The sequence below is a fragment of the Sciurus carolinensis genome, chromosome 19, assembly GCF_902686445.1.
Source record: "Sciurus carolinensis chromosome 19, mSciCar1.2, whole genome shotgun sequence".
NCBI classification, from domain to species: domain Eukaryota; kingdom Metazoa; phylum Chordata; class Mammalia; order Rodentia; family Sciuridae; genus Sciurus; species Sciurus carolinensis.
In genome coordinates, this window is record NC_062231.1 from 8712679 (window position 1) to 8736634 (window position 23956).

At 36.6% G+C, this 23956-nt stretch overlaps 1 protein-coding gene across 1 annotated transcript; it reads left to right on the forward strand.

Moving 5' to 3' along the window:
• The first annotated feature begins 3408 nt into the window (after positions 1-3408).
• LOC124971185 (putative zinc finger protein 56) lies at positions 3409-23625 on the forward strand. The gene is made up of 4 exons (XM_047534971.1): positions 3409-3525; positions 17086-17212; positions 17739-17801; positions 23591-23625. The coding sequence occupies exons 1-4, from the start codon at positions 3523-3525 to the stop codon at positions 23623-23625; spliced, it is 228 nt and encodes a 75-aa protein (XP_047390927.1). The 5' UTR covers positions 3409-3522.
• The last annotated feature ends 331 nt before the right edge of the window (positions 23626-23956 follow it).

Consider the following 23956-nt stretch of genomic DNA (forward strand, 5'->3'; position numbering starts at 1 on the left):
GAAGTAGAGCCAGGGCAGGCAGGGCTGGTGAGGGTCATGTAGTTGTGAGCAATGGACACACTCAGTTTCAAATGCATATTCAAGACATTTATGTCTGGTGAGGGTCAGACATGGGATAGTGGGTGACAGGGACACACAGATGATTCCCACATTTCTCCCAGGACCACTGGATTGCTGGTGCCACCAGTTTCTGAGCAGTTGTGGGTTGAAGGGCAGATGGATGGAGAAGGGACTAGTTGTGGATGTGGTGAGTTCATGTGAACTGGGAGACACTACAGGTGTCATGTCTCAGCTGTATGCACAGGACTGGAGTTTATAACTCACCCCTGGGATAGAAAATTAATGGACATTAAGCCTCTTGGTTGGGGTAAAGGCATTAGTCTCACCTAGGACACTCAGAGGAGAAAAAAGACAGCAAGCATTTTGACTTTCCCAAGTCAAGAAGAAGGCATTTTAAGGAAGAACGTGTGACTAACAGTGACCTCACAGCAGATAGACATAAACACCAATTAATTCCAATCACTGGAATTGGTGAGCTGGGTGTCATTGGTGACATGGGGAAGATAACTCTTGTCAGAGAACAAACTACGTTTCAGCCAGAGTGGTCTGAGAAGACAGAGAACAGGACTCATGTGGATTCTGGAAGCAGAGAAGAAACAGAAGAACAGGAGGGGCTGAGGCTTAACAGGACTGTGAAGATGAACTGGATGATCAGGGAGGAGGAGAGGCACAAGATTCCTGGCCAGAGGGACAAGCAGGGTTAAGGACAGTGTGTTCCAACTACTAGGATATATGTACAGTGAAGAGTAACAGCTCGATAGCAAGCTGACATCTGTCCACTCTGAGGGAGATTGGAAGAAGCCACATGGATATCTTTGAATTTGGAACTGCAGTGTGATGCATAAATCTGGCTGTTGTTTTGGGGTAGAACAGAATGGAAATGAGCAGTTTAAGAGTTGACAGGTTGTGGTTTTGCAGCCTGACACAGGAGTGTTTCTTACGGCTATTGAGCATAGAGGCTTGCAGTGGATGCAGGTACATGGAGGAAGAGAATTACAGTAGAAGAAGCAGGAGCTAAATAGAAGGGAGAGAACCAACCCTCTTTAGGCTCAGTGCAATAAAAGTCCCTACTGTATATAAGCTGAATTTTCTAGACTGTTGACACTCTTCTACCTGTATAAGGAATATAAATTGTAACTTCCAACTGAACAGCACCATGTCCCTTGCCTTGGTGTGCTCCAAAATTGCTTATTGCAACACTAAAAACCCTGCTGTGCATGGGGCTCATGCAGTGGGAATTACCTCTCTGGGCTCTGGCACCACTAATAAACTTGCTTCCACATCTTGGTGTTCTGATCCTCATTTCTCATGACAATTTCATACTTCAGTCTTTATTGTGAATGAGAAGGCAAAAATGACCTGCACAGGAAGCTGAGCAGGGTCCACTGGGACTAGTTTCCTCTATACCATCACCTAACCACATGCCTGGGACACAGATAGCAAGTACATTCATTTGACTTTAGGGGTTACTGTGCACTTAATGCAGTCATTCATTACAACCAACCAGCAACTTCTTATGTTAATTACCAGGGAGTATACGACCTGTCCTACTCCCCAGAATTCCCTATGTCTTGTAGGTCTCTCTTTAGAGAGCAAGGTTTAAGACTCAAGGTTAGTATTTTAGTCAATAAATTAAAAATATGTAATTGAGTATTGTGATATCTAATGACTTTGTATTTATTGAATAGCCTTCAAAATGATTTTCAGATAAATTCATTTTCACCTTTTTCCATTACATCTGAAGTCCATACCTGTGAGTTAACCACCCTTATTCATCCAGTTAATATGCTTCAGATATTTTCCTCCATTTATATACATATATGCATTTCAGACCGCATCATGCATGACAAAAGTCACATTTGACGAGTTTTGAACACAGAATCTAAAATGTTACATGCAGAACTTGACTGAATATAAACATCTGAAAGCACTTCATTGTGACATAATTCAATTATTCTAAAACTCAGCAGATAATGTTGTACAGTTCAACTTGTATATTCACAGATTTTTGAAACCATCACATAACAATTTATGAATTAATTCATTATTTCAAAAAACATGTCCTTTGTTCATGTTTCTCTAACAGTATGCACCGTGGAAATTAGTTGCTCTCACTTTCTATAGATTTTCCTGTTCTGGCATTACATATAATAAATTATGGGGTCAAATGTTCTCAGCAGCACTATCCCAATGTGTGAGAGATTTTGAAGATGCAAGGGAGTCAGGGTCGTACCTCTCCTACAGGAACATAAGGGAGCAAAAAAGTTCAATGGAAATTTAAAGTAATTTCAGAAAATTTTATTCATGAATAAAACACAATAAGTTAATATGGCCTTATCATCAAAATTAAATGCAATAACCATCCTGGGTAGTCTAAATCCTACTACTGCAAGAAAACCCAACATTAAAATAGCTGCAGTCTGAAGCTCTGGGTTCAATTCTTAGCAACTCAAAAGTGAAACACGCAAAGAAATAATAGCCAGGTGTGGGAGGTATGCCTGCTCTCTCAGTGATGGAAAAGATTGAGACAGGAGACCACTGTGGTGATGCACTCCTGTAATTCCAGTCACTTGGTTACTGAGGTAGGAGAATTGCAAGTTCAAAGCCATCTCAGCAACTGAGCAAGGTCCTAGGCAACTTAGCTGACACCTTGTCTCTAAATAAAATATAAAAAGAATTGGGGATGTGGTTTAGTGGTTTAGCAACCCTGGGACTACTCCCTGGGCGCCACACCTGGCCCCCCAAATAAACAACGGCAGTATTTCCATAAGACCAGAGATCAGAGACAGTATTTGAAATTTAATGTAATTTTCCATTATATCATTTCCATTCATGAACCATATGTACATATATAATTCATAAGTCATTATGACCATATATACAATGATAAATACAAATTTCCATTACTGCAAGAAAACCCTGCCTTAAAGTCGCTGAAGCTGAAGCTCTGGGATCAATTCCCAGCAAGTCAAACACAAAAACTAAAGCCAGGTGTGGTGGCATATGCCTCTGATCTTGAGGCCAGCCTAAGCAAATTCATGAGACCCTGTCTAAAACATTAGAAAGGAGTGGGAATTTGCTTCAGTGTAAAGTGCCCTTGGGTTGAGTCCCTAGTATCGCAAAAACCAAAAGCCACAGCCCAAAGTCTGTGATCTGTTCTCATTAATTCCTGGATTGGTCACATTGGACTGTCACTCAGAGGTGGTTCTCTAGACTCAGAGTAAGGGGATGGGACCTGAATACCTGTCCAATCAGAGGTACAGGGGTGAGAACTGCCCAATCCGCATGCAGCCAGCGAGGAGGGCGGGCTTCTGAAACCTAGCGCTGGCCTTGGTCTCAGAGCCGCCATTCTCCAGATCCACTTCTGGCTTTTCCTCCTGTGCTCAGGAGCCCCAGGTTTCTCTGCAACACAGGGAAGGAGAGACTCCGAGGGAGAACAAGGGGCAGAGTGAAGAGCAGGAAATGGTGAGTGTGCTTCAGGCAGCCGGAGACGGGGCGAAGCCCAAGTCCTTGGGACAGGTGGTGGCGGGAGTGGAAATGGCAGCGGGGCTGCTCCTGGTCCTCTCAGTCTGCCACCATCTTCTTCCTCTGTGGGGCTCAGCCCTCAGTTCCCACGTCTACATCTAGTAAGTCCAGTAGCTGGACTCTGTGCACTTGTCACATGAGTGCACGGTGTCTCATCCTCTGCCTGAGGCCCCATGAGGACATCAGGGTGCTGGCAGCCCAGAGTTCCTGGGGTTGAGAGCAGAACTTGTGGAGTATTATTGGAGGAGCTCGAGGGTGTCCCTGTGCTGGCAGCCCAGCATCTTCACAGGCTGTGTGCTGTAGACTGAGAGGATGGTGAGAGGAGGACCCCGACTCCTTGGGGTTTCTGCATGAAAGGAGCTGTGGTCTCAAGAGGCCTGGGTTCCTCCTTCCTGCTGAGCTAGCTGAATATTCAGGAAGCAGCATCTCAAATCCGGAACCATGGGCTCCATCCCTGCTAGTCTTTGGTCTATGCATGAATTACTAAATTTTCTTTTTTGATTGATTCTTTTCAGTTGCACATGACAATTCATTTTAATATGATTATTGAAGCATGGTATATATCTCTAATGAGGTCCCATTTCTTGTAGATGTTCATGATTGTGAAAATACTATGGTGTATTTGTGAGTATATACAGGAAATTTTTCTAAATTTTCAGCTAGAGTTCACATTCCCAATGCCAATTTTCCCTCTCAACATTATCAATTTTTTTCCCAGACTATATTTCAGTTTGACAAAATATATTGTTACTTCTTGAAATACTGAATGGCACATGTTGAAATTTTTGTTTCATGTTTGTGAACAATTTATGTGAGAAGGAAACAGGGAAGTATCACTTGAGCATTTGGACAAACTGTGTGTGCCTCTCGTCCCTCTGTCTTTGAAGGCACAGATACATTATCACAATATTTTGTGTTAAGATTCACCAGTGAAGAATTGACTGTGTGATTCTTGTTATCTCAACCTGTCAAGTCTTCCTAGTCCTGTCCTTCAGAAATGACCGATATAAGATGCCCACATCTGCTGTGTCCATAACGCCATGGGGTATGTAGTGAATATCAGCCTCTGAGTCTTGTCCTCTTGGAGAGCAGTTTGAATTGTTGGGTGGAGTCTCTCAAGAGAGTAGCTGGATGCCCTAGAGCCTGGAGGAATCTCTTGACATTCAGTGACTCTAAATATTATTCCAGTGACCCAGGAGGCTGAGGCAGGAGGATCACAATTTAAAACCAGCTGCAGCAACTTAACCAGGCACTGAGCAACTCAGCAAGACCCTGTCTCCAAATGAAACAGAAAAATGTGCTGGAGATGTGGCTCAGTGGTTAAATGCCCTTGGGGTTATTCCTCTGTATCAAGGAAAAACATTTTTCTTTGCATATGCTAGGTGAGTGCTCTCCAAGCGGAGCCACCGCTTCAACTTGGAAAAACATTTTTCTAAAAGACCTTTTTTTTTTCTTTTTAATTTTTGCTACCATGAATAGTGATGCATTGAAATGGAGTTCAGCTATTTGTTTGACAGAATGATTCCACGTCTTTTAGATGTATGCTCAGAATTATAAATGAATCACGCATTTCTAATTCAATTGTTTTAAAAATGATTTTACAAACTATTTTTGAAAAAAATGCAACCAAATTTATACTCTCATCAACAGCTGTACAAAAGTTTTCTTTTATCCATTTCCTTATAATCTAGAGTTTGTTTTATTTTTCATGCATTTTATAATATCCATTCCTACACTCTGTTCAAGCTGCAGGAAATCTGTTTCCCTGTTATCTTTAATCCCTGATGCAAGTTTGTTAGATCCTAGGCTTCCAAGATGCCATTGTACGCTGTAAATAAACAGCAATCTGTGATATTCAACCTTTTCTTCTGCAACTGCTGTTGGGGATTTTCATCCATGTATGTGCTTGCAAGGCAAAGCCAATTGATTTGATTGTAATCTCTGGAGATTTGAACATGTTCAGTCACATTTACTCCAGAGATTGGAGTTTAAGAGTGTAGTCTTTTGAAGGAAAAGTATTAGTTAAACAGTCAGTTCCTGTATAAATTCTAGGAGTAATTGTTAGACCTGGAGGTATTCCTGGGGTGAGTAGTGGAAGGACAGTAATCAGGAAGTGAACTGTCTCTCAGGCTATCAGTGGCATACTGTATTTCCCCTATTAAATGCATGAATCAAGCTAGATAGAAACTCTGGTATCAGCAATTGTAGATGGCAGAATATTCTGTCAAATTTCTTCTAAGGAAAAACTCACACCTTTGACATATAACTCCTCTTCCCTGATCCCTGTTGATGAACTCCATGGATATACTTGAATACTCATAGAAAATCTGCATTTTTTGTGGTTCAATATTGTGTATACTAGTTGCTTCTCTTTTTTTCTGATAAAGGGTCAAAGTTTCAATACTAAAGCTGAGAAGGAAAAAACAAAGATAAAGAATTGTTGAAACTTGCAGAGGAAAAAAGAAAATAGCAGCATTTGGCAACAATTCAGAAATCAGGATACATCCAAGTTTCTTTAGAAAATACCCCCAATGACTTAGTTCAGCCAAGGTCGATTTCTTGGTCACACTAATTATTCAGTGTGTGTTGGGAGGAGGCTCTACTTATTGTGGTCACCCAGGCACCCAATGTGAGAGAATCCACCTTAGTGTAGCTGTTTCCAACACGGAGGAGGCAGAACATATAGTATATGGAATGATCTAGTCTACTTTGATATTATGGGCAGTGGCACGGAGCATCTGTTCATGGTTTGTTGGTCAAAGTAAGGCACAGATCACTGTTTTAACCTCTTTTATTTTCTATTTTCAAAACCCCTTATTTGGATCTTTGGAGATTTGAACATGCTCAGTGAACTTTGACCCCAGAGCTTGGGAGTTCAGCATGTAGTCCACAGAATGAAAGATGTTAGAGATGAGCTATCCAGTGAATAGAAAACCTTCTTCCTGGGGGAATTGGCAGGGCTGCAGTTACTGTAGATTAGAGCTTAGAGAGGCAGCTCAGTAAGTGCCACCCACTAAGGCTGAAAGTGAGTCATGTATTTTCCCTTTGAACTCATTAATGCAGGAGAGGATAGAGAGTGGCCCAACTGTCATCTGATGCCAAATTTGACCCTAGGTTTTCTTCCACATATGATGGCAGATATTTTCTCTGTGGTCCAATGTACATAAGTCTATTGACTCATTTATTATTTGCCAAGAGGGACTTGAAACAATATGATTATACTATGTGTTCCTGGAGGAGGAATGGTCAGCAGAACCATATGGTGTTATATTTCCAATTATCTCCCTCTACTCTGAGCATAAGCCTTTTATTTTTGTGCTGAAGTTTAAGCCCAGGGCCTTGCACATTCTGTATGCACACTTTCAGTGAACTGTGCCCCAAGCACAAACATCTTTCTTTAGATTTGGTTTTATCATGCCTCCACATTTAATGTTAGTCTCAGTGTCATTGGATTTACATAGTCCCTTCTATTTCTATTTAAAATACAAATAGTTTTTATATACCTATGGGTTCATTTATGGATTTCTTTGTTTCATGATTGCTTGGTCTATATTATTGCAAATTTATACTTTAATAATACACATTGGTGTCAGGAAAGGATAATGACTTTTTTTTCTTTAGAATTCAAAATTTCTTGGATAAGCTTATTGCAGGATCTTCCATCTCTGGTTTGATGGTGCCCAGACCCTGTGCAGTTTAAAATGTTAGAGATGAGCTATCCAGTGAATTTTGTGGTACTACTGTGATTTTTGTAAGGGTAGATTATGTATCTTCAAGTTTTCATGGCTACATCAACACAAAGGGAAGAGAAGGACTTATGAACATAAGTCAAGGAGTGCCAGTAGCAACCAGAAGGTTGAATGATTCTCCCCTGACTCTCTGAAGGCAGTGTGGGTCTGCTAACCCTTTGACACTGGTCTATGACACTGAAAACATACATTTGTGTAAAAGAATAAGCTTCTGTTACTTTAAGCTCTGATATTTTTGTTGTTTCTTTTGAGCAAAAATAAGAATAAAGGTTTTTCTGCACCTTAGACTATGTGACCAAATTGAATCATGTTAATGTAGTAAATGTCAAAGATAAGCCATAGTTGTCCAGATTGTAAACATTTGGTCATCATGATGGACAGGTGATTTCTTACTGTCAGAAATAGCAACACCTTGGCCACGCAAATTTTTCCGTGTGAACTCTGAATAAATTGTGATCCTAAACTGCAGTTTTCTCATAATGCCATCCATCACTATGCATCTCTGTATCTCCACAGTTTGTGTAGCGTGACTAAAATGGTCATGAGGCAAGACTCTGGATAGACATGTGTTTTCTGTGTGGGAGGATGTGTTTTCCCATAGGACCTCAGTTTGTTCTTTCTCTTCAGGCATCACCCCTTTCACAGTATAAGAAGGGTCTCAAATCTAAGATGCTCTCCTCATTCTAGCTGCTCATGGGTGTGATAAATTCTCACATTTTGAGTTCCCCCAACACATTTCCAATTGTCTGTTTTCCAATTCACAGAATTATCAAGTATTTTTCCCATGCAACACTGAATCAGACACAGCATATTCCCATTTATCTCCAAGTAAAGAATAGTAGTTTAAAAAATATTTATATTCAGGTGATAAATACTCCACATGGGAGTTTAGCAGATAATAATTTCCTGACTCTGCTGGCAAAAGATTTTGTACCTCTCTTCCTACAGTCTTCTGTAGGCACATTCATATTATCAGTTTGTTTTGGAAACTGTTCTTATTTGAAACTGGACTGTCCCCCAAATAATATGTGTTGGTAACCTAGTCACCAGTGCATCAAGACTCAGAGATGGGGCTTTTAGGCTAATATAGAATCAAAAAGGTTCTGCATCTTCAGTGGATGAGTGTGTCAGGGTCTGCCTGTTGTCCTGGGAGCTGGAACCTACTTAGAGGAAATGGTTTCTGGGAGGTACACTGCACAGGTTTACCTTCTTCCAACCTCTTCCTGCCTCTCTCTGCTTCCTAGATTCCATGAGCTCATCAGATTTTCTTCATGTCTTTCTTCCATGATGTTGATGCCTTGGAGACAGCCAAGCATGGATTGAAAATAAATTCTCTTTTAAATTATTTTTATCAGGTATTTTTGATCACATAGATGACAAGTTAACTAATACTGAAAGGACATAAAGTAATTTCCTCACCCACTGTCATTCTTTTTTCCAAGCAATAAATATCACAGCTGCCAGGGCATTAAACTTGATGCCCACAGGGGTGATTTCTCTTGGCTTGTGTAGAGCCTTATTGATGTCTGGTCATCTCTTCTTAGATGACAGTCAGAGGAATGGGGAGATGATTATCAGGAGATAAGCTGGTTGTCTGTGGCTTAGGAGCATTTCCTATTATCCCTTTGATCTACATAGGAAAACTTTTGGGAAATGAATATATAAAGATTTTTTTTTCCACTTCTTCATTTTTATTGAGATTTTTGGTAGCCTATAAATTGGACACTGGTATTAAAGGGAAATACAGAATTTATTTTTCCCTCTGATATATGAAAGAAGGGAAATTAGAACAAACTCTAAGGAAAACTCATACATGTTCATGTGTTTCAGAATACACAATGTCCTTCAGTAAGTAAAAAGAGGTGTTGGAGAATACCACAGGTGAAACCATGTGTGGACTTGAAGAGTAGGTCTAACAATTAGTATGTTCATTTCTTGGTTTGTAATTCAAGATTTGGTCACTTATTTCAAGTTCCATTTATAATAATTGCAAAATAATTTTACTAGTAGAGCTTCAAACACTACAAAATGTATCCAAAGAAGAAGGATAGAGTTGGATTTCAGAAAAATTATTGTCCTTACTTTACATTAATCAAAATTTTTCTTCACTATTTTCTTTCCCTGAATGCTGATAGTAAGTTTATCACATCTTTTCCAGTGTGGGAGGTGATTTTAAATCAAATTCCAGAGCTGAACTTTGTAAAATCTATCAGAAAAATAAAAAGAAAACAAAATTTTCCTCCATTGTGACTGCATAAAAATCAATACATTTCCTCAAGTTTGTGTGTCAGATAAGTTGGTGAATTATGGCTTTACCACATCAGATTTTCTCTCCTAAGGTATTGTGACTGTCAATTATATATCCTATTTTCTGTATATTGCAGTTTAATGTTAAATTTTTGTTATATTTTGTATGTAAGGTGACCTCCAAAAGCCCATTTTTGAGAAAATGCAAGAGGGTTAAGAGAAGAAGTGATTGGGTTGTGAGAGTCCTAACTCCCTCAGGTATTTAATGCCCTGATTGGAATTAACTGCGGTAACTAAAGGGGTAGGTAGGGTGTGGCTGGAGGAGATTGGAATTGGGGCATGACTTTGGGGTATGTATTTTTATCTGGAGAGTGGAAACTCTTTTTTTGCTTTCTGATTGCACTGTGAGTTGTTTCCCTCTGCCACACTCTTCCACTGTGATGTTCAGGCTCACCTCAATCCCTGAGGAGTGGAGCCAGCCTTCTGTGGACTAAGACCTCTGAAACCATCAGCCCTTAAATAAACTGTTCTTCCTCTACAATTTTATGCTCAGCTCTTTAGTTACAGCAGCATAATCGGTGACTAGAACAATCATATATATCATAGTGCTTTGCTTTGCATTCTGGATTGCTCACATAAGATTCATTGTCTACTAAGTAATTATTAATCTGGAGATATGCCAGGTTTCAGCCCTAATCATTGGGGGTCCTAGGTGGATGGGAGGCTTCAGCAAGGTGGAGAAGCAGCACACAGAGACACCAGACATTTGTAGGCTGAATCTGTCTTTATTTTTTCTGCCAGCCTTTTTATAGATATTTTTCTTTACTGATGATCATATAATTTTATGGTTAGTTTAAAATAAGAAAAACCTTCAAAAGTATAATGTACACTTCTTCTCAAAGTACACATTCTCTCTGTATGACAGCCTAGACCAAAAAAACCTCATCTCCCAGCCAGATTAAAACAACCTTTTCTCCCAGCTAAACTGAGGGCACCATGATCTGCCAGCCTTCAAACTTCAGAACAAACACATCACTAGAAACTACCCCCACAATGAACTCCAGTGCTTAACAGTAAGAAACTTTTCCTATTATTAAAGGGCAAAGAAATCAACTTATAATTAATATTTAGTCTATTCTAATTTTATATAATAGCAAACTACAATCTTATTCTGATTCTTAAAGAATTACACTAAACATAGGAAAAGCAGAAATTATATTCATGACTAACTTAAATGTTTTTATTATGTAAAGTATCTCTAGAATCAAGTATTGAAGCTAAGAAAGCAACAAAGGCTAAACACCACATCCAAGCTCAGAGGAATGCCTCTTTATCCATCTATTATTATACTGAAGCAATCACAGTCTCCTTTTAACTTGAGCACAGCTACAATTGTTTATTTTCATATATTTTATCTATGTACTACTGCCAATTTTTTATTGTGCACTATTTTGTGTCCCAATACAGTAAAATCTTCCCAATGTTTTCCCAATAAGTTTCTAAATAATATATTGAATATTAATATTAAAAAGCAAGTACACATGGAGACATGCCACACCTATGGTGTCCAAGAGGGAGGATGATAAACATAATGGTGTCAAGTGTTGAGTCCTTTATTCCAACAGACTGTGTCAAGTGTCAGAGTGGCAGGAAATAGACACAACCTATATGTAACAAAATTACTTATATATTTTCTGAAAAATGTTTATGCTTGCTTTCCCTCTTGAGGAATATATTGTAAGCCACCTACATATATTTTTCCTCTTGTACACATAAGCATTGAGTTTGGACAGGCATGGTCATGCACACTGCAATCCCAGCTACTCAGGAGACTAATGCAGGACAATTAAAGTTTGATCTTAGCTTTCACAATTTAGTGAGACCCAGTCTCAGAATAAAAAACAAAAAAATAAGGAGAGGTATCAATGGGAAATCAGTCAATTTTCCCTGGGTTCAATACCTAGTAAAAAGAAACATAAGCAAAACCCACTGAACATGAATATTTTTACTCACATCAGGGTGGGCAGTTTCTCATTCAAACTCTATCAATACAATTGGGTACAGGGAAGACCTGAGCTCCATGACTTCCAGCTAAAACTAGTCTTGACAACATTAATTCTGCCTATCCAAGAACATGGGAGATCTTTCCATCTTATAAGATTTTCTTTAGTTTCTTACTTTAGTGTTCTGTAGTTCTCATTGTAGATATCTTTCACCTCTTTTGTTAGATTGATTACCAAGTATTTTATTTTTTTCAAGGCTATTGTGAATGGGGTAGTTTTTCTAACTTCTCTTTCTGAAGATTTATCACTTATGTATAAAAATGCATTGGATTTATGAGCATTGATTTTGTAACCTACTACTTTACTGAATTCACTTATGAGTTCTAAAAGTTTTCTGGTGGAATTTCTGGGTTCCTCTAAATATATGATCTTGTCATCAGCAAACTTGGGTAGGCAGAATTAATATTGTCAAAATGGCCATACTACCAAAGTGCTATAGAGTTTCAAAGCAAGTGCAATTAAAATCCCAATGATGTACCTTACAGAAATAGAGCAAGCAATTATGAAATTCATCTGGAAGAATAAGAAACCCAGAATAGCTAAAGCAACCCTTAGCAGAAAGGACGAAGCAGGGGGTATCGCAATACCAGATCTTCAACTCTACTACAAAGCAATTGTAACAAAAACGGCATGGTATTGGTACCAAAATAGACAGGTAGATCAATGGTACAGAATAGAGGACATGGACACAAACCCAAACAAATACGATTTTCTCATACTAGACAAAGGGGCCAAAAATATGCAATGGAGAAAAGATAGCCCCTTCAACAAATGGTGCTGGGAAAACTGGAAATCCATGTGCAACAGAATGAAACTAAACCCCTATCTCTCACCCTGCACAAAACTCAACTCAAAATGGATCAAGGACCTCGGAATCAGACCAGAGACCCTTCATCTTAGAGAAGAAAAAGTAGGTCCAAATATTCAACATGTCATCTTAGGATCAGATTTCCTCAACAGGACTCCCATAGCACAAGAAATAAAAGCAAGAATCAACAACTGGGATAGGTTCAAACTAAATAGCTTTCTCTCAGCAAAGGAAACTATCAGTAATGTGAAGAGAGAGCCTACAGAGTGGGAGAAAATCTTTACCACTCATACTTCAGATAGAACACTAATTTCCAGAATATTTAAAGAACTCAAAAATTCTACATGAAGAATACAAATAACCCAATCAACTAATGGGCTAAGAAAATGAACAGACACTTCACAGAAGAAGATCTACAAGCAATCAACAGATATATGAAAAAAATGTTCAACATCTCTAGTAATAAGAGAAATGCAAATCAAAACTACACTAAAATTCCATCTCACCCCAATTAGAATGGCGATTATCAAGAACACAAGCAACAGTAGGTGTTGGCGAGGATGTGGGGAAAAGGTACACTCATACATTGCTGGTGGGGTTGCAAATTAGTGCAGTCACTCTGGAAAGCAGTGTGGAGATTCTTTAGAAAGCTTGGAATGGAACCTTCATTTGAACCAGCTATCCCACTCCTTGGTCTGTACCCAAAGGACTTAAAATCAGCATACTACAGAGATACAGTCACATCAATGTTCATAGCTGCTCAATTCACCATAGCCAGATTGTGGAACCAACCTAGATGTCCTTCAATTGATGAATGGGTAAAGAAACTGTGGAATATTACTCAGCCATAAAGAATAATAAAATGATGGCATTTGCAGGCAAATGGATGAAATTGGAGAATATCTTGCTATGTGAGATAAGCCAATCTCAAAAATCCAAAGGATGAATGATCTCGCTGTTAAGCGGCTGATGACACATAATGGGTGATGGGAGGGGTTAGTGTTAGGGTTAGGGTTAGGGTTAAGATTAGGGAGGGGGGCAAGAATGGAGAAAAGAAGGACTGTATAGAGGGGAAATAGGGGTGGGTGTGTTGAGGGGGAAGGGGTGAGGGGGAAAAATAACAATGAATCAAACAATATTACCCTATGTAAATTTATGATTACACAAATGGTATGCCTTTACTCCATGTACAAACAGAGAAACAACATGTATCCCATTTGTTTACAATTAAAAAAAAAACTAGTCTTGAGCCTACAAAAGGTGTTCTATGAAGGTCCATGTGTTCTGATGCATGTAGAGTCTGATTTTTAAGAGATAGATTTGAATTGTAGGTAATCAATTGTAGGTAATCACTCCTGAGAAAGAAGTCTAGGGAAGAAGAATGCAGATATAATTGGTTTTCAGGTGTGTTCCAGGTCTGGGGCTGCATTTTTCTTCCAAAATATCATGTACTTTAAATTTGCAAACTTCTTTCCTACTATTTATTTTTTTGGTAACATGTCTTAAACTACTTTATTTCCTTTACAGAAGTTAATTTGTAGCCCTTTATTTTAGGAACATCCCCTCAATTTGCACACTTCATTTTTATTGATGTGATAGATTCATGACCTGTAGTGTTGAACATATTTTCTTTTGGACATTTAAATGTGTTAGTACCATAGATTTGCATTTGCTATTGTAGAGTCATTAGAGATTGCTAAGGAAGTAAACCATGCTTATTATTTTTACATTCCATCTGGATGCTCCATCAACTTTAAGAATTAACAAAATGCACATTAAAAGAGGTTTCCATTCATTGCCTATGGTAATGAAGTTTTGAAAGAGAATAATTAGAAGAGAATCACTCCCCATTGCATTCAGGGAGCCCAAACCTGTCTTTTCTTGGTCACTTTTCATCCACATGAGTCTTGGCAAGGCCTGCTTTTTTGTCTTCCCTGCCTAGAGGAGTCAGGAAAAAACTTCCTCATTTGGCAAATCAGGCCAAATTTGGAACATCGAATCATGGTTCCTATCAGACCAGGCATGGACTCTGAAGTCTCTGGAAATCCCCATCCATCCACTCCTCAGCTGATTTCTCAAGGAAACACCCTCCCCTACCCTACCACAACTGCCTAGTCTCACTAGAGGAAGATTTCCAAAGTTCTCAACCAGCAAGATGTTCTGCAGCTTTGTGCATGTCTGAAGACTTTGAGGGATGGAGATGAACCAGCTCACCTCAGAAACAAGATGGATTCTGTCTGTCATGCTGTTCTGAACAAAACTGGGCTACTTTGTCCACCACTCTCCCAAACTGCCCACCATGTGCTTAATGGGGCTGCGTCAGTCCCACGTGGGAGACAGGTTAGGCATGTCCTTGTCTTTCTGCTTCCACTCACTCAGGCATGATGAGGTTTGGACTGCTGTCCCTTGTGTGGGCTTTACAGACTGTCATGGCCATAGGAGTTTATTGCTCTCCAGGCTTGTCCTGCCACCTGGACCTCTAGCTCCTCTGAACTTCCCAACACACTGTGCCAAGCCCTCACTTGGTGCCAGCACCTCTTTCCCTCTGTCCATCTTCCTTGGAGGAGCCCTGTCCAAGTGTGACATGGGAAGATTTCCAACACTGCCACTGGGTCAACCCATCACTTCCTTTACTATGACAAGCATGATGTGTACCATACTAACCTAGACAATCAGCCTGAGAGGACTGGGAGAAAAAGTTGACATAGTGAGCAAGGAACAGTTTCCACCTGGAAACCCATGCTCTAAGGGTCCACCTTTCTTCATCTTTCCCATCAATGTCTGTAGACTTGACCCTTACATCTCCCATGGGGGCAAAATTGAGCCCAATTCAGTGATCTTTCCCTCAGTTTTACATGCTCATAATGGATGACATTAATCTTGAATCTTTTGGCATCCCTTCCATTAAATCAGAATTGCTTTCTCATAGTTCATATTAGAAAGATGTTCATTATACTAAAGCAAACCAGGAAATGAAGACACTCACTAGAATATCAAAGGGTCTATTCAACTACCCTTTAGCACTTCTATAGCATGGAACACGTATCAAACATCAAGTAAAACTTTTATCAGAAGATTGTGATTATGCTCTACTTTTAATTTCATTTTGCTTCATTGTGGCCACTCATATCAAAATCATGATGCTGTCCTTTTATGTGCATTGACACTTTATATAAAATCTATCTGCCAGATTTTTCCCAGTAATGATAATAAATTTAACTTTATTAAGTATCTCCTTAGAATTTTTTTAAATGCTCTATGTAAACCACCATGTTTTATACAGAATTTTTTTTTTTTATTTTTCTTTACTTGTGACTGGCTTTGGAGAACAAAAACTCTCATGTTTGTTTACTACATATTGGCTTTGTAACTGGAGGCTTGAAGGAAACCATAGCTTTGTATGTTTTCATTTTATTCTACCTCAAGGTCAAAAGCATACACATTCAAATCTCCTTACACTTTCAGTAAAAGAAACAGCTTAAAGAAGCCTATTTCTCAGTACATTAATATTCTAAAATATAGGTCATAGATGATAAGTGGAAACTATAAAAAAAGACTCAGAAATTCTAACTTTTTTATTCTTTTCTTCAATGTTATATCTCAGTAGTGTCTTAAACAAACAAAGCATCAATCCCAAGTTGAATTATAATTTTAAACAACTGAATATTTTTACTTTCATTTAAATGAAGGTTGTCTTGTTTTAGTGCATAAAAAGTTGTTCTTTTCCCATATGTACTAAAATGTAAAATTTAATCAATTTGATTTTATTGCCTCCTTAATATGTTTGCATTACCCTCCTCAGTTATAATAACTGTCAATAACTGCTCTGAAAATTCTTTTAATTTCAGACTTTATTTTGACATTTATATTTCTTTTTATGAATTGTAGGCCAGGTCAACTTGCAAAAAAAAAAAAAAAAACAGGAAAAGCATTAATTGGATGTATGACAATATGTCCTCAAAGATTACCAAAAAACAAAAAATTATTACCACTGTCGATAGATTCTTTTGGGTGTATGCATTAAGATATGACAAATTCTTGGAGTGATACGTGTATATTTGAAATGATATAAAAGGATTCTTATTGCTATTTGATATTGTAGCAAAATGTACAAACTGCTTAAAATATTTGAATTCAGATACAATAGTGAACTCTTCTTTAGTGTACTACCTCATTGTTATTCTTGGACCAGTGCAAATGGCATCAATAGAGAGCTTGCTACATACTCAGAAACCCAGATCCTGTCCCAGGACTAGTGACTGCATTTATGCATTAGCAACACATCCAATCCATGTTTGTGCTCATTTCAATTTGGGAAGCAATCATCTAACTCAGTATAACTTTCTCATCTGAGAAATACACAAAATATACAAATATATTCTTTTATTTTAATTTTACATTTTATTTCACAAAAGTATAGGATATACACTTCTTTTGGACTTATGTCTTCCTCTTTCCTCAGAGTTACATAATACGTTAGACAAGCAAGCTTTGTTAAAAAGTATCTTATTGAATCATTGAGGTTCCTCACCTTTTTCAGAACCAGTTCTCTTAACACTCATTGGGTTACGTTAAAACCTCTGTGAATGATCATAGGGTCAAAGTGTCATTTATATGCTTATTCTTATTTTAGAAACCATTGACATTCATGGATGTGGCTATTGATTTCTCTCAAGAGGAATGGGAATGCCTGGACCAGGCTCAGCAGAAATTATACACAGACGTGATGTTGGAGAACTACAGAAACCTGGTCTTTCTGAGTGAGTGAGCTTCCCTTCAGAATCTTGATTCACTAACAGTATTGAATGTCCTTCCTTTGTAGAGTATCTCTTGGTAGATCCACATGCACAAATCAGTTTCAGATACATACTTTCATGGGAATATATTGGGAAATTGTTGATATAGACAAGAAAATATTAATTATATTTCTTCTTATGTTTAACCTCATTCTTTCTTGATATGATGTACACCCCTCACTTCAGATTTGTAAAAGAAATTTTACAGTATCATATATTGTGACATACCCCTTAAGTCCAATGTATTTTCTTATCTTTGATTCATTCCCTTTACTGTTGATAGTTGGAAATTGTGCTCTGGTTTTGAAGAGTGAAATGTTTTTTTATATATTCTAATGAGTCTGTCAGGAAACAATATTTGGAGAAATAATTTTCCAGAATCTGGTCTTACTCTAATGAACACAGTAGTAGGACATAAATGTCAGTAACTACATGGATGATTCCCATCACTCATTCCATTTTCGTGTAAACAATCCTCACTGTCTCCAAGCCATTCCTAGTCATGTATATGGACCAAAGGAAAGATCCATGGAATCTAAAGAGACAAGAGACAGTAGCTGTTTTAAACACGTTTTTATTTTTTTCTGCTGCTGTGACCAAAAAATGTGAAAAGATCATTTTAAGGAGAAAAAGATCACTTGTGGCTCATGGTTTCATAGATCCTTGCCCATAAACAGCCAGCTCCATTTCTTGGGGCTTCACAGGAGGCTGAACATTATGCTGAAAGGGTTTGGTGGAGGAACATGGTTCACATGATGATAGCAAGCTGAGAGGTACAGACTCCAGAGACAAGATACAGAGACAAAATCCATACCCTAGAGGTGTGCCTCCAATGACCCACCTCCTCCAGCCAACCCTACCAGACCACAGCTACCTAGAGCTCAGTTAATTTTATCCAAGGATCAATTCTCTGGTTGGGTTAATGCTCTCATAACCCAATCATTTAACCCACAACCTTTTCACATCATCTCACACATGAGCATTTGGGGATACTTCGCATCCAAAATAAAAGAGCAACCATATAGACAGGTAGGTAGATATGAATAAAACCAAAGATTACTGAAGATAGGTCCCAAGGTGAAGGAGGAAACCATACTTTAATACATTAATTGAGAAACTCTAATCCAACAGAAATGAATTTCAGAAACCTAGTTTTATCTGTCTTGCAGTCATAAAAGGGCATGCCCCTCCCTATGCTTATCATAATTTCAAATCCTTTTAGGGTTCTTCTTTCCCTTAGTGATCCCTGAGTATATTCAAAGCAACAGCCAAAGTACCCCCCTTTGTCTATTAGGATCTGCATGGTCTGCCATCTCTATTGATTTTGAAGGCCACTAGAATACCCATTTACATTTGTGAATGTCTCTAGGTTAAATCATTGCAATATATTAATATCCTAAAACAGTTTCTCTAATATGATTTAAATATTTTTTCACTTAAATTTTCACCTCAGGACTCTTTATTAATCTGGGTTTTCTGTTAATATTCTCTGCCATGTAATGAATGTTTCCTTCTCACAATTTCAGTTCTTTGTCAGTGCATAGTTATGACTGAAAATTAGTATTGTAAACAAGATTTATAAAATAATATGGTTATTGATGATTTTATGGATTAAATTTTCTATTATTCTGGTGCCCATTTGTGTTCCATTGTTTAGAATAGGTTGAGATGTAGGTTTCCTCCCATCAATGAATAATGTGTTTATTTTTGTAATGTATACATTATGATTGAATGTAAATTGCCTACTTCACATTTTTGAACAATGTAAGTTGAAATATGCATGAAACATGTGCCTGTTCTCTTAGAATTACATGTTTTACTTGCTTTTATAAATATTGCTCCTGTTTTGTTTATGATTTCATACTGTATTTTGTTTCTTTTCTCCATCTTGGTATTTGTATAGTTTATCTAATTAAAATATGTGGATATATGTGCATGTACTGAGGTTTGTACTCAGGGGTACTCTAATCCTTAGTTACATTTGTAGCCCCATTTTAATTTTATTTTGAAATAGATTCTTGCAAAGGTATTCAAACTGATTTCAAATTTGCAATTCTTCCTCAGGCTTTCTGTCAGCTAGAATTACTAGCATGCCTATCATCTATTTATTGATAAAACTCTTCTTTTGTCCAGGATAAAGATTTTAGCATTTTAAAGTAGGACTTTCAAATATTTCTACATTTCTGTTTATCTTTTATGTATTTTTAAAATTTAAATCAATCAAACCACATAAAACTAAACTGACTTTTAATATTTCAAGTATTGTGTAGTAGTTTTAATTCAAGTTGTTTTCCGACATCTTTCTTGGAAGTTTACATCTCCCACAATAAAGTTGGATTTTCACAAAAAACAAGGGCTCCTTTGTCTCCCATCACAAACACCATTCTTTCTGTGCAAAGGGTTTGATTCCTTTAGATGTCTCATATCAGTAGAATCACATAAGATTTGGATTTTGATGAATGTTTATTTCAGTAAGCATGATGTCTTTAAGATGAATATTTATGATAGATGGTATGCAGTTTCTCATCTTGTAAAGTTGAAAAACATTTTATAGTTTTTTTCCATATTGCCCTCATTCATGCATATGAAAGGACATTTATTTTTGCTAACCCTGTTGGCCCTCTTAAATGATTTAATGATTGCAAGTGTGTATCTATGTCTTAAATCACACATATAAGTGAGGATTTACTCTGTTGTGTTCCATATGCCTAGTTTTCTGAGTCCTTGTCCATATGAATCTATTGAATACTGTAGCTTTTACTCCATGTTAAATCAGAAAGCATTATTCAAATTTGTTTCTATTTTGAATAATTTTGAATTACTTATAAGCACTTGTAATTTCACAGGATTTTAAACACAGTCTTTCTGTGTTTGAAAAAATAATGTTGGAATTTTGATAGCTTATACCAGGAGTCTCTAGATCATTTCAGTAGTATAGACAACATCTAATTTTATGTTTCATTTCTTAAATGAGCCCATGTTTAAGAGTGCACCATTTCCACGCATTTTTTGGAGTTTTAAATGTCACTTCCCCTTTTGATTTCTAATTTACTGTAGTTTGCTTATAAAGTCATTTAAATACTGTCATTTCTTTAGGTGCTTTCTGCTTTTAAGCTGGTCAATCCAGAATATTTCATGAGCTATTGAGAAGATTGGGTCTGAAAGTCTAGTTGATTTATACTAGTTCCTGAAGTCTTCCAGTCCCTGTTTACCATTCTGCCTGGTTTTATTCTCTGTTTCAGTCATTGGAGATTGGTGTCTCCAAATATTACTGTGTCACTATTTCTATCAATTCTCTCAAGGTGGCCTCTCTATATTTGGAAGTACGATGCAAGTTAAACATGTATTTACTATTATTTTAAGTTTTTAGAGAGTGATGTTTTCTTTCTTTATATAATATTCTAGGTTTCTCTTTTTTCATAATATTTGCACTTAGAAAGCCTTTTATCTCACATAACTTTTTGCTTAATTGTTTTACATAATTATGGCCATCTCTGATTTCTTTTTTTCATCTTTGCATGCAATATCCTTTCCATCATTTCCCTTTTACTAAAATTGATCATAAATTTAAACAAAATCTCATGTAGAGACCAAACAGGAATTTTGAGATTTAATCCCATTTGTCATGTTTTGTGTTCTGATTGATGTTTAATAATAATCCATTTATACTTAGATAAATTACTGAAAATAATGAACTTATTACTGTTACTTTGTAAATTGTTTTCTCTATTTCTTATAAAGGTTTTTCCTACTTTTTTATTTGTGTTAATTTTTGGTACATAGATTATTATTGTGACATTCTTTGAAGTCTCACCATATTCTCTCTATATATTTTATGGTTATTTTGCCATTAAATTGGGATTATATAACTACATTATGTATTGATACTTAATTTACTAAAATTCCATACAAAAATCAACATCTTTGCATGTCCTCTTAATGCTGTTATTGATTTCACAGCTATTTTCATATTGTACACTAATTAACAGGTTTATGATAGCCTTGCTTTTGTCTTTGAAATTCTATAGCAAAATTGTATTTTGTATCATCATTAGAGTGTAATAGAATTCATATTTGTGTGTATTTGTTCTTTTTCCAGTAAGTTTTCAGATTTTAAATGATTTGTTTTGTGAAGATTTATTTTACTTTCAATTGAAAGGATTCTCTATAGAATTTCTTGTAGCACAAGTCTAGAAGTCTGAAACTTTTTCAGCATTTGTGTATCTTGATATGTTTTCTTTTTCTTTACTATTGAAAAATAGTGATTTTGGATATACTATTTATGGATGTTAGTTTTTTTCTTTTTCTTTTTTTTTTTATTGAATTATATGTTCCAATTCTTTTCAGAAAGTCTTCCAGTAAAAAAATCAACTAATAATTATGTAGATGTCCTTGTAAATAATACATCTCTTATCTTTTGATCCTTTCAAATTTGTATGTGAATTTTGAAACTTTGATAATATGTGCTTTATTTTGAATTTTTTGTGTTTATCCTTTTTGGAAATCATTGTGCTTCTTAATGTTTGATATCTTTTCTTCCTCACATTTCAATTTCCCTGACCTGATTTCTTAAGAAATATTTCATGTACATAATTTCTGCTGATTTCTATTGGTAACTTTTTTCTCTCAATTTCATTTACTTTACTTCTGTTTTAATTTTTATTTTTAATTTTTATTAATTTTTTTTAAAAATTTTGCAGGCTGCATTTGATTCATTGTACACAAATGATGTACATCTTTTTCTTTCTATTTGTGCACAATGTATATTTATACCATTTGTGTAATCATATCTGTACATAGGGTAGTGATGTTTGTCTCATTCCACCATTTTTCATACTCCCTTCCTCTCATTTTCTTCTACATAATCTAATGTTCCTCCATTTACCTCTCACCCACAAACCTCCCCACCCCCATTATGTATCATCATCCCTTATCAGGGAAAATATTCAACCTTTGGTTTTTTGGGATTGGCTTATTTCACTTAGCATAATATTCTCCAATTCCATCCATTTATCTGCAAATGTCATAATATTCTTCTTCTTTATGGCTGAATAATATTCCATGGTCTGTATATACGACAGGTTCTTTATCCATTTATCTTTGGAAGGGCATTTAGGTTGGTTCCACAATCTAGCGATTGGGAACTGAACTGCTATAAATATTGATGTCGCTGTGTTACTGTAGTATGCTAATTTTAAATCCTTTGGGTATAAACCAAGGAGTGGGACACCTGGGTGAAAACATAAGTCCATTTCAATTTGAAATTCCACCAGCAATATAAAAGTGTGCTTTTTTCCTCAAATTCAGGCCAACTTGTATTGTTATTTGTATTTTTGGAAGTAGTCATTCTAATTGGACTATGATGAAATCATAAAGTTGTTTTAATTTTTATTTACCTTAATTCTTGATCAGCACATTGAATATCACAGAAATGGTTATTTAGTCTTGTTTAGAAAATTCATAACTTTCACATTCTTATGGTCTCTTCCTACTAGTTTTATATTGTTCCTTTGATTGATCCAAGTTTCCCTTTTTTCTTTGTGTGCTATTATTTCCACTGAGATTTTTCTACTTAAAAACAAGCTTACAGTAGATGATTATAGTTGTTTTGAAAATGTTTGGAAATTACTAAGAAATAAACAATAGGTAATATAAACAGACACGTGCCTCTAATTCCAGATAAGTGGGAGTCTGAGGCAGAATGACTGCAAGTTTTTGGTGAAATCCTGTCTCAAAAGTAAACAATCTAGAAAAGGCCTGGGGGGACTGTGGTCGAAGCTCAGTGCTAGAGCAGTTTCCTACCATGTGTGATCTAGTGGTTTCAATCCTCAGCACCCCAGAAAAAGAAAACAAAGGTATTGTGCCCATGTAAAAAGAGAAATTAAAAGAAAAGAAACAAAAAAGGGACTGGGGAAGTAACTCAGTGGAAAACTGTCCCTGGATTCAATCCTAATACACTCCCCTCATAAAAGAAGAGTATAAAAGTATGGCAGAAAGTCAATTGTTACCTCACTTTACTCATGTGAAATCTGAACAAGTTGAATTTAGGAGCTATGATTAGAGAAATATTAGAGGTAAAGTCAAAGTTTTTATTTTATTTTATTTTTTGTGATGCTGGGGATTAAACTGAGGGCCTTATGCTTGCAAAGCAAGCACTCTACCAACTGAACTATATCCCAAGCCCTGCAAGTTTTTATTTTAATGGGCAAAAATCAGGTGTTCTGTTCAACATGGTGGGTATAATCTATTATATTATTCTTTTTTATTTTGTATTGTGAATTGAGTCCAGTGGTCTTTACCACTGATCAACACCATCAACTCTTTTTCTTTTTTGTGTTTTAGTGTCTTGCAAAATTGCTGAGGTGGGCCTTGAATAGGCATTTCTTCTGTTTCAACCTCCTGAGTCACTGGGATTATAATTGTGTACCAGCCACCATAGCTGGCAGTATATTATATAATTTTTTTAAGGATTTATAAATATTTTATTGGTGGTTTTACTTAATACTGAATGCAGAGAATACAAAGAAATCAGCACTTAAAAGGAAACATTAATCTTTAAAAAAAGTGTAATATAGTTACCTATATTAACTGGTTTTGTATGTTTAGAACTACAAACAAATATAAAGCTTTCATTCTGAATATACTTTGAATTTGAGGTGTTTTTTTTTTTTTTTTTTGCTGTAGTTATACCAAGTATGATTACTTTTG

Coding starts and splice junctions, on each gene's coding strand:
- LOC124971185 (XM_047534971.1), top strand. Junction 17,213..17,738: donor CAGAAACCTGGTCTTTCTGA/GTGAGTGAGCTT, acceptor ACTGTCTCCAAG/CCATTCCTAGTCATGTATAT. Junction 17,802..23,590: donor ATCTAAAGAGACAAGAGACA/GTAGCTGTTTTA, acceptor TTTGTGTTTTAG/TGTCTTGCAAAATTGCTGAG.